Source organism: Crocodylus siamensis, chromosome 4, assembly GCF_052110815.1.
Source record: "Crocodylus siamensis isolate JL-2025a chromosome 4, ASM5211081v1, whole genome shotgun sequence".
Lineage (NCBI taxonomy): Eukaryota > Metazoa > Chordata > Crocodylia > Crocodylidae > Crocodylus > Crocodylus siamensis.
This window is the reverse complement of record NC_143398.1, coordinates 224525813-224537981: the sequence shown is the minus strand read 5'-3', so window position 1 is coordinate 224537981 and position 12169 is coordinate 224525813. Positions and strand designations below refer to the sequence as shown.

At 38.8% G+C, this 12169-nt stretch overlaps 1 protein-coding gene across 8 annotated transcripts in view; it reads right to left on the bottom strand.

Moving 5' to 3' along the window:
• Window positions 1–12169, bottom strand: part of QTMAN (queuosine-tRNA mannosyltransferase) — a 298926-nt gene that overhangs the window by 191557 nt on the left and 95200 nt on the right. For 5 of the 8 annotated variants that reach the window (XM_090045821.1, XM_090045822.1, XM_090045816.1 and 2 more), the window contains exon 4: window positions 9289–9498. The exons of 1 other annotated variant lie outside the window; for it this stretch is intronic. In XM_090045821.1, the coding sequence (XP_089901947.1) occupies window positions 9289–9467 (179 nt within the window). In that variant the 5' untranslated portion in view covers window positions 9468–9498. Of the gene's footprint in view, window positions 1–2351; window positions 2435–9288; window positions 9499–12169 lie in introns of those variants that run through there. 2 more of the 8 variants (XM_090045824.1, XM_090045819.1) reach the window with 2 other exon arrangements.

Here is a 12169-nt window from a genome sequence, read left to right as displayed (position 1 = left end):
GTGATGAGCATATAGAAAGGAGAACAAGAAACAAAACTTACTTTCTTTTCTGATGTAAAATGGGATTTGAATCCAAGTCTTCAAAGGAAAAAACTCAGTTCACTCCCAAAGGCCTCATATTTCAACAGTTCAAAATATGAAATATAAATCACGTACCAATTCCCCAGAAACTGAACTAAAAGTAGGCTGCACCACATGCAACACAAAATGGCAATTTTAATGTTTCTTCTGTTAAGCTTATACACTACAATAAACAAATAAGGATTATTGTGTGCCACAACCAGGGACCCCAATCTGAAATGTATAAAGAACTGCTTGGCAGAAAACTGCTCAGCAATTCTAAACAAATGATCCGTGTGTATTACAGATGCAGTGAAGTCCAACATACTATCATTTTCATGCCACATGCCATGCTGTTAGTAAACACACAGGTGCTAACTAATAGCATAAATTAAATTTGCTTAAATTTGCAAGCCTGCCCCATGGGTTGCAGTGGAGCGGCTCAGCCCGCCAGTCGCTGCCAGTTTCTAGTGCCTGTCCTTCACAAGTCTCTAGGCTGTTCTGCCCTGACCCCCTCTCCTCTCCAACGGCCCCCTTAGCATAGGCTGGGAGACCCCAGAGTGGTGAGGTGACTGCATGGGGAGGGGAGTGGGCAGGGCAGGGGTGACCCATAACAAGGGGTCTGTGGTGCTGCAGCTTGGGCTTGTGTAGCAGCCGGGGGGGGCAAATCCACTGGAAGCAGTGCTCACCTCATTCCTTTTAAAGGCTCCACAGCACTCCCCTTCCCTCTCCATAGGTTTTGTGCAGCTGCTGCTGCTGTTGTTGCTATTGCTTAGAGCAGCAATTCGCAACTGCCTCGAAGGCATTGTGGTGCCTTTTAAGGCCCCATATGCATCTGGAATCCATGATTTGCCCCAGGCTATGCATTAGTAGGAGCGCTGCCAGGATATTGAGAGAAGTGATTCTTCTCCTCTATTCAGTGCTGGAGTACTGTGTCCCATTTTGGGCCCCCCCCTACAGAAAGGATGTGGACAAACTGGAGAGCAATGAAAATGGTCCAGGGGCTGGGACACATGAATGATGAGGAGGGGCTGAAGGAACTGGGCTTATTTAGTCTGGAGAAGACAAGACTTGAGGGGAGACCTAATAGCAGGCTTCAACTACCTGAAAGGCGATTCAAAAGAAGATAGACCTAGACTGTTCCTAGTGGTGGCAGATGCCAGAACAAGGAGCAGTGGTCTCAAGTTGCAGCAAGGGAAGTTTAGGTTAGATATTAGGAAAAACTCTCTCACCAGGATGGTACTAAAGCACTGGAACAGGTTGTGGACTCCATCCTTAGAGGTCATTAAGACCCAGCTAGACAAAGCCTTGGCTGGGATCAGTCCTGCTTTGACCCTAATTTTCCATGATTCTACATAAACCTATACCATATAATTATAGAAAAACAATAACAAATATAAAAGTCTACCTTTTTATATTTGTATGTTATTTGGGGGAAAGATTTTCCTGTCATACATGGTTTATTACTATCTACCTATTAGCAGGGGGCAAATTGTGGAGCCCACAAAAAAAAAAACTGTAGAAGTCTTCAATCACAGACAAAATGGCTCTACTGTATACCAGGTACTAGCTACAAAATGCATTGGCACTATGGCAATGTGACGTTCAGCAGTGCTTTGTTTCAGATTTTTTAAAAAATGCAGTGCATGGGAATTATTGCATGTTCTTTTTAACCTGAGTACAGAGGTCACAGACAGGGATGGATTCAGAGAGGGGTACAGTGGCATAAGCACACCCTGTTTTCAGTCAACAGAGTAGCCGCCAGGGGCATTATTTTTTAAAGACCCCAAGCAATTAAGAATTCCCCCTCCCTTTCCTATGCATAGCAGCAACTTCCTCCCCCGCATCTTTCCCCACCTACAGCTGTACTATGGTGGAAGAGAAAGAGAGGTGGAAGGGAGGAGGAAGCTGCAGAGCTACTCTGGTCTCCCTCCCTACCATCTTCCCAGTGTCCCTGGGCAGCCTGGAAGTGGGAGTAGGAACAGGGAAGGGGACTTGCCTACTGCCACCGCTCTCTCTACCCAAGCTTGGTTCCATGTGCAGCCTGGATGGAGTGAGACAGGACCAGCTCTGGAGCACCTACCCTGGCCTAGCTGGGAATAATGTTAGTAGCCAAGCAAGAGGGAGAGGGGAGGGGGAGAGGAGAAGAGCAAACATGCCACTGAGTGGGAAGACTTTTATTTCCACAAGAGATGTAAAGTCTGCTGCTCCTTGCTGCTCCCGTGGTGTGATCTGCCTGCTGACCCAGGAGGGCGGGGGGGGAGGGAAAAGTTCAGAGCCTACTTACTCACCCCCACTTTGGAAATCCTGGATCTGCCCATGTTCAGAAATATTGTGTTTGCCCTGGCTTTTTCCAAGGACCAAGATCTATCTGCTAATAATAGAGCAGAAAAGAAGGTATGTTTTGGACACAGAATTCAAAGATGACTGAGGTTAGAAACTGACAGAGAGATCATTACTTTTGATTTGAGACTTGAAAAAAATATCCTGAAGCATGTACTTCTTAAAGGTGGTTTAGGTATGTACAGAGATTGTCTTACCTGATCTATAATTACATATCTTTCCTTAGCCATATTACTGTAGATTGGGAGTGCCTTGTACACATTCACTGGTGCCAGGAGCCACACCATAAACCCAACCTAAGTAAGCTGGGAGGGGGGATGGGTGGGCAGGATCAGGGTGGGCTAACAGGTCCAGGACAGGGGTTGGCAGGTCTACTGGGGGGTTGTCCATCTGGAGGTGGGAGGGGGATAAAAACAGCCCAGTTGGCGGGGGAGAGTAGTAGGAAGAGTGCAGCCCCAGGACCGGATCAAGCAGCTGCACTTTTCCAGGCCCCTGCCTGCACTCCAAATGTATTTGGTAGATCAGGCTAACCTTTATTTCTGATCTTACTTAGTTCACCTCCACAAGCCAGATCTAACCTCCTTGAACATCTGTACAAATCGGCACTTACATAGACCTAACACCAGTTAGGTCAGGTCTTCATGTAACCCTTAGCTATCCAGTAAATATTAAGGTACCAAGCTGCTAAAGCTTATACCCATAAGTAATGCTGTGATTTCAATGAAACTTCTCATATGCTGAGTTACCTGCATAACTATTTATAGGATTAGGAACTAAATGACTATTTCTAATAGACTATTTTGGAAATATTAGGCAGTAAAAAGCTTATTTTATAAAATAAGTTTTATTCTTATAGCAAGGTATCTGAAAACAGATTTGAAATGCCCAAAGGTCTAAGCATTAGCCTTTATTGTCAAATATCCAAAATAAATGTTGTTTTTATAAACATAATTACGTATGCTCAGTCTATACACCCTTAGACTGCTTTATGTTGCACATTACATTTATCAAATTTTTTTCACAAATCCATTCATTAAAAATAATTGTTTTGCCCCTCTGTAAAAATGTAATAAGCATAGAGTTTGTCTTTTAAAATACAGTTGTCAAGTTTCAAGGGGTATATATACTCTAGCATTTACCCTAGAGGTCCTTAAGGGCCAGAGTCTGTTACAAATAATATCTTTTATCCATATGAACAGTTACCTGGGGGGCAGTATAAAATGTTACACATTTTTTTTTTTAAGCTAGCAAAGCTATTAAAAACATAAACTTGAAGCTGCAGCACAACATTTAACCCCTCTGTTCGCCAGATCCAGAATCTGGACTAATAACTGTTTATGTATCTTTGAATTAACACCTTCTGTAAAGATGAAACTACTTGCAAAATGTGACAAACCATTTTTCTCTTCCATTACACCATTTGTAAGGTTTCTTTTATTTTAAATACATAACAGTTTGTTTTCTTTAAAGCAAAACAACAGAATTATCAGAAAAAAGTAGCGAAACAAACTTTGAACTTTTGCTTTATGGAATATTGTATGGGTCCGTTACTTCCAATTTTTAAGATTTTTGTTTTTAGATAAGAAATAAAATCTGTAATTAGCTATGTGATTACAATATTTACCATATTATTTGAGGTGTTCAGATGAGGTTAATTTTCGAAATCCAGATAGCTAACTCTACAATACATTTAATCAAAACCCCCTACTAAAATAGATAATCAGCTACTTGGGACATGTGTGGTCCAGAAATCTGGGTACAGAGTTGAACTAAAAATTAAATTAATAAATAAATAAAGGCAGGAGCAGGCTGTGTTTTGGCACTGCCAGGCAGAGAGAAACCATTTCAAACTGTGAATATCCTATAAAATTTCTTCTGTAATTAGTGTTGCTTCCTTGAAGGACTCAAAGCAATAAGAAGTTGGGAGACACGAAGAGAATGTCATGACCAAACATGTAACTACCAGACTGTCAGTCCTGGGTGGCGGCAGCACCAGCAGAAGGGGTTACGGTAGCTCCAGCAGCTCAGAACAATGGTGGTGGCCACTGTTTTTGTGGTTCCGCTATGTGAGTGCCTGAAGACGATGCCCTTGTAGACTGAATCATAAAACACAAGACTTTTTCCAAAATGAAGAGAAGCGTTGCCCAGCAGGATACTTACTCATGGTGTAAAGTGCTTGGAAAATGACTGAAAAAATACTCTACAAAAAGGCCAAAACTTACTACATAAAAGCTATTTGCCCTTTTACAGTATTTGCCGAACTCTTAGAAGTTGGTTTAATAATTTTAAAAAAACAGAAAGAAAGAAAGAAGTAGTGGCCATATTGTAACATGCAATTCAGGCAAGTGTTCTATTTCTTGAACTTTATCAGCATCAAAGTTTGTCTGTATTTATGCAGGCACATGCAGATTTAAGCAAATTTAACTACAGATTGTGGGGTTTAAGCAGGTCCTTCAGAATTGCCTGCTTTTTCTGTCCTTGGTATAAAACCATACTCTTTGTTGAAGGTAAAAAGTTTGAAAGTATCCAGAATGCATGTTGGCTGTGCCCCCTCTTTGAAAAACAAAGGCAGCTTGCAGATGTAAAAAAATTAAATTAAATTTAAAAAAACCAAACAAACCAACAGGGCTTTACTTTCAACTCAGGCATTGCACATGCCCAGAAAAGGCAGTGACTTAGTTGGACCTGACTCACCTGATGTTTGTATAGATCAGGCACTTCAGTGGGGCTTTTTTGGTGGTTTTATCTGATAGATGATTAAATCAGCTTTAGAAAAAAGTGCCAAAAAACCCCGCTGAAGCACCCAATCTATTCAGCAGCTGCAGAGCCAGGTTGAAGTAATGTACTGCTTCTTCCAGTAAAGCACATTTTGTTTTGTTTTGTTTTTTTAATGTCTGCAAGCAGCCAAAGGCGTTATCTCCTTGATCCTCTCTGCACAATTATTTTTTTTATTTCTAGGTAATTCCCACAGTTTTTGTCTAGAAACACAAGATAAACATACCTACCAAGTCTTCCAGCTATATAATTTACAATTTCTTTTATGAAAAGCAAAGCTGTCTTCACTGCCTGTATCTGATTCAGCTTTTAAAACTTCCTCAAGAGGCTACATGTCTATTCTCTAATAACAAAGTATGAGCAACCTGTCACTGATGAAAATGACTGGTCACAACAGAGCTTCCAAATATGAACATCTTAGATTCTTGGGCTCATGTCATGCTCTGCTGAAAAAAAATACTCTTTAAATTTTTACTGTTCTTATTTAACATTATCTGAGCACTAGCTGGTCTGCTTCCTTCCATGATGAACTACAGGAGTTTTATTTTCAGGACCTTATATTAGGTTTTCATCAATATTGTAATATGTATTATTAGTCCTATTTTAAACAAACATTTTGAAAAAATGCATCTTGAAAGACAAAAAAAGTGAATGCTCAGTTAAAAAGCACTTCTGCATTTGAAATACTTGCAACATTCCTGCTTCATCAAAAATACACTGTAACAAAATATTTATGAAATGTTATTTGATCTCTACCTAAAGAGATCTAAAGTAAAGTAATTCCTAATCCTGGAGTAAGTCACAAGCAACATGCACAAATATGATGTTTACCATAACCTCTCCAGAAATAAGAAATGTAAAGATGTAGCTCTAAATGCATATTTCTTTAAGTTATACTATGAGAATTCAGTCTTAACAAGTTGCCACAGCATGGGAAGCAAATCTGAAATGGTTGTTTACATAGTAGCCAGCAAACTAGAGGTAAAAGATCAATGTTAATTTTAATCTGTGTCGTTGCCCAGTAGGAGAAAGTAGAGCCAACCTCATTAGATTGGCACTACTAATACATTTACACTTTCATTTAATGTAACAATACCTGAAACATTCAATTGAAAAGTAAACATAATAATACATTCAAGTAAAGCAGAAAGTCACTCTAATCAGGTTTCTTTCCACCAGTCACATCAGTATGCATCCCTAACCATTTTATCTTACATAAAAGGATAAAATATATACCCTTTTTAACACTGTATCTTTGTGAACTTTGACTCTTTGATTCTGTATGATCAAACACAAACAGCAACAGCAGAGAAAATGCTTTCCCTTCTTCAAAATGCTCTATTGGTTGGTTCAAATTTATTTGTTGTCAGTAAAGGTTATATTTGCACATAAGCCTATGACAGATTGCAAGTTTGTTAACTTTGAGCGAGTTTTCAAGCTGCTGGTATTTTTTCTTAAGACGTAGGTTACTTGACAAATTGGAGTTAAGTTATCTTGGGTCAATGTAACTGTAAGTTAAACTAATGAGGTGTATGTCTGTGAGTGATGTCTGATTAGTTTAATACAGTTAGTGCTGGACAGCTTGGGCTGCTGACCTTGAAGGAACATAGATAACATTGTGATGCGTTGGAGGACGCAGTTGTGATGCAGGAGAAATTTACATAACAGTTTGTCATATATACTCCTCCAAAATAAAATTGTTGCAAAGGGAAAATAATGCATAACCCACACTCAAATGCCTCAGGCAAGAGTGAAGAAAAAAATTAGTTACAGGAATTTGGTTTAGGATAGCAACTTATTTGAAATGAAAAGCAACAGCAGACATGGAAAAGGTATTTTTTTATACATTAATGTTTTTCATATTCAAATCGTTGCTGAACTGTTGTGTTAGGTTACATATTATGTCACAACAAATCTGAATGCATTGCAAATCATGCCACATGACCTTCTGAAGCACAAGTTCCATGCTTAAAAAATCATTTTCATCTCCATCTGCGCGCACTACCTTTATCTGCTATAATTTGAAGTAGCAAATATTAGACCTAATTATCAATTGAGATCTGCTACCATATTCCCCTCTGTTTCCACAGGGTCCCTGCTGAAATTAATGTTATTTGATATAGGTAAAAGGTCCCTGAGAGCACATTCCAAAGTGGCATCAGGACTTTTCCCTATACTGTATTTTCTCACATACTGCACGCACCCAAAAAAGACCTGCACTTTATCTGGGGAAGGCAGAATGAAAGGAAAAAAGATTTTTTCTAGTCACATGACTGAAGGGAACCTAACTGTAGCCAATGTGGCTGCGAGAAAGTTGACACTAGCTCCCATCCTGAAGGGTGAACCCTGTCCCTTTCCTCTCTAGGCTGGCAGAAGGACAAGTATGGCAGCCATCTTGCAGTAGTATCTCCCTATTCTATAGAGAGAATACCCTCCCTGTTCTACCATTTTTCTGTCCTAGAACAGAAAAATCAGTTTTCCCATTTAAAACACACCCTCCAATTCTGGAGGTTCTGATTTTGGGGGGAAAACTGTGTGTTGTATAGAAGTAAATACATTAAGTATATTAAGTAATGGTAGTGAAATGCCCACTCCACTGCTGACTCAATGATGTTCTCTAGTTTGGATAGACTGAAATGTAAACTGCAGCATTTGGTATATTACTGTTTATAGATTCACCCTATAGTACTTTAACTCATCTGGGATGTTAGATGATGGGCTGGTTTTAAGATAGTGGTCAAAAGTGTTCATTATCTATTGACTGCTTGGATGAGGGCTCAGTCTAGGCTCTAACTTACAGACATTGCCAACATCCACATACACAACTGACTTCCAAGTTTGTAGTCACATTAGAGTTCAAGTACTAAATAGACACCAAGACTGAACTACCCTCACATCTATTTAAGTCAACTTGTCCAGGGCATTCAGATTATTCAAGTTATAGCACAGTACACAGTACCCTCTGGAATATGGAGGGTGTTTTAACTATGTTCTACCTTGGTGTTTCTTAACCAGTCCTAGGGATAAGCCACCAGGGTGGATAAAGGTGGAAGGATCAGCTGACAGCCACATATTTCTGTGATTCCAGGCAGTGTCACATTGAGATGTCAAGCTGTTTTTTATCTACATAACTGGAAGCATCAGTTAGGTAGACAGATGGACAGGTCAACAAAATCTTGGCTGAAGCAGAGCTAAGTAGCCCGAGTACAGTGATGTGTCAATGTCACTTCCATTCTAGAGCTAGTTCTATAAGAAGACTGCAAGGGAAGGTAGGCTGTCAGGCTGTTCATGCATTGGAGAATTGCGGGGTAGGGGGGCTGTATGGGAGGCCAGAGGTTAGCTGGTTCCCATTGTCTGTGGAACGAGCCTAGGACAAGGTGGTGGCCTCTGGGCTATGAGGTAAGGACAGACAGGTTGCTGAGCTATGTACGAATGCTGAGGATGGTCCCTGGGATCACAAAACAGAAAACCATTGCTGTAAGTGATCTATGAAAAAAAAAGAACTTCAGTCTCAATTGATCTATATCCTTCTCTCAGCTCTGAATTCACTTGGTAAGTTTAAAAGGTAACACACACACACACACACACACACACACTCACATTTAACAATACATTAGAACAGGTCTGCCCAACTCCAGGGTGGCTGGGTACCACATGCCATGCAGGCCTCCCACTACACTGATAGTACTCACTCCCTACCATGCTGCGCACACATCCCATACTGCACCACCCTTGACTGTGCAAGCCTTCCCAACCAATGGTCTCCTTAAACCTCACTGGACATACTGCACCATTCCCTTCTTATCCAAATGACTCCCAGCTTTCTTGACAAGACTGGCTGGTCTATCTTAAAGGGACAGGCCATCCTGTTACACCTACATTAGCCCATATTAGATGGAGACTTCACAGTACTAGAAATACAGGACCTGTATTTTTTTTAAATGATGCTAGAAGTTTTTCATACAAACTCAAGTATGAAAAGCTAGTAGATCAATACCTAATTTTAGTGTTCATCTCCATGTGTACATATTTTGGAAAATTTAGTTTTACAACTGTGGTTGAAAACCCTTTTCTATTTTGACCTCTATGGTTAGTCAAAACTCACTTTACCTGTAATTAGCATTAGCTGGCACGGTTTGCATGAAATAGAGGGCAGCAGTCCGTGCTCTCCAGTGCCACTTCTTTGCTGGCAATGTGTAGAGGACACATTCTTCTACCTCCTCCTGCAGAAGATCCACTAGCTGCTTATGGGAACCACCATAAAAAGCTTCAATTAGAAGAATGCTCATTTATTTTAAGTTTTTCAAATGTATTTGGATTCTGAAAATGACAAAAAGAAAGAAAAATCAAAGTCCCTTTGTTAGTGAATGTTATATATATTTTAATCATGTTAGACCCATATAACTTAATCACTGTGTTTTATATTCAATATATACTTTGAACTAATACTAATACACTGTTTTAAGGCCAGCAATTAGAATGATGGTGAATTATTGTATCTATTAATAACATTCATAATTCACTAAAATTAGTCTTTACTGAAAAGTCACAATGAGCATAATTTATAAAATATACAGGTCTATACAAGAGCACATTTTAGCTGAAAACGTTTCATACTAAAGGCAATCTGGAAGATAACTTAAAAGAAATGACTAGAGGCAGCCTGCACATATCCAGTTTGAATCTTCCTCCAAGACTCTATACCTTAGGCTACTGGAAGTTGGGAACATCACTAAAGTGACACACACAGACCCTAGAGGAGATATAAACCATATTACCCTTGAGTACTCCAAAATGGCTGGAACAAAACAATATTGTAGACTTGATGCTATCACATAGCCACAGGGGCACTGACAAACAGGAAGTAAAACATGTCCAAAATGAAGGGAAAGATGAACGTCTTGTGACTGCTTCATGAGTCACAGTTTTGAGGTGGCAAAAAGCTGCTTTACAGATGCTTTGGACAAAACCATTAAACAAGCATGTTAAAAACAAAACCTTGATTAGTTATTTACCATAAGTGGCTGCCACTGAAATTTTCGCATCAAACTCTACTAACAGCGTCTTATTATCTTACTTGCATCTTGTTCAGTTTGACACAAACCAATGTGAGACTGTACAAATGAGCATGCAACCCCTGCCCCACATTTTCCAGCAGCACCTGATTATGACCCTAATATTTTCCAGCAACTTTGAAGAGGAGCAATGAAGGGATTCATACGCTAACATGTAAATTCTCAACAAAATCTAATGATAGTCCCAGTTATGAAACTCAGTTAAACTGGAGTTACTTATGAAGATACATGAGTAATCAACAGTTAAAAAAAAAAAAAAAAACTTACAAGAATTCTGCAGCTATTAAGAAAAGCAACCAACTAACGAACCAACAAAAAACCCCCAAATGCTCCGGAAATTCAGAAGTGAAAAAATAAACCCCTTTGGTCAGTACTGAATCAATGGTCTATCATTGTGTTAAAGGCTTACTGTTTTGCTGGAGGTGCCACCTTCCAGATGAGATATAAAACTATGTTTCTGACTACTACTCAGCCATAAAGATTTTTTGCAATGGGTATGGATTTCTTTCATCTGGTTTGGTAAACACATACTAGCCTGACTTCCAGCTATGTTCTTCCTCTATTGTATGCTACTTCTGTTTCAATTAGACTAGTTATTCTGGACTTCACCTTCCAAAAGCTGCGTACAGAATGGGAGTCAGACTTCACCTCACAGACTGCATAGAGCTGACTCTGATCTCTTTCATGCCAGTGTAAAGCTAGAATCATCCACCTGAAGTTACTGAAGTTTATCTGCACTTATGCTGAAGTAAGTAAAATAAGAATTTAGATTCTAAAGTACTTTGGGAGCCTGCAGAGTAATCACTATTACATAAATGCAAACGGCATTTGGAATATATATCATTTACCACACTAAAGAAGAGATGGTTGTTAAATCAAGGTGTGGCTGCTGATAAATATTTTCACATTGCAGGAAAACTAAGAAATAAAATTTAAAAAATAAGGAATGGAGGGAAGCATTTTGCAAATTTAGCATGGGAGAAATGGGGGTACATGAAATATTAATAAACGCCACTGAGTCAGTCACAACCTATTAAGAGATAAGGTTAATTTACAAGGTGTTGGAAGTATTAGTAAGAAAATAGCTTATTCACAAAATATCTGATTGAATTTTACCTCATCAGACTACTTAATAAACCATTTTATCACCTAGTTTAGGTGAAACAACAATTTGGTTCCATTTCACATCCTTTGCAACAGTTCCCATTTTTACATTCTGTATTGTGATAAATAAAGAAGGTATATGCTAAGGCTAAAATCTGTTTCAGTCTCAGGTTTCCTTAGGGGCTATGGTTATTAATGCTTAGGTTTTTCTATATTTCTCTTACTACCTTTAGGCTTGTTAACAGAACAACATATTAGGCAAATATTAAAATACAATAAACTCTTAGGATGATTGTGATTGAGAAACTTGGTTTAGAACTTCATTTTGCCTTGGCTGACAGCTGGATAGCTGAGGCTATCTAATTCTTTATACTACATACAGCCTGTATACATAAATCCCACTTAATAAGTAACAAAAAGCAAGGATGAAAAATCACAATGATTTTTTGAAAGATGACACGATAGTCAAGGAGATTCTCCACAATCCTCCTTCCTAGAGTAGAACAATCCTAAGAAAATTTTAAAACTTCCAAGGAACTGAGAGTTTTACTGTCATGTGATCTACATAAATTACTACTCATATATACTGAACATAGCTTAATGAAAAGGTGCAGTCTGTAAACCAATTCCTAGTATTTTAAACAGTGCTACTAAAAGACAAAATATTAAACAATAAGGGTCAGACAAGGCAATCAGTCCCCAAAGTGAAAAATAATATCATTTAGGAATAATGGAAAATCCATTTACATATTTTTATGTTTTAAATATATATGTGGATAATGTACTGGAAATCACAGTATTTTAACAATAAC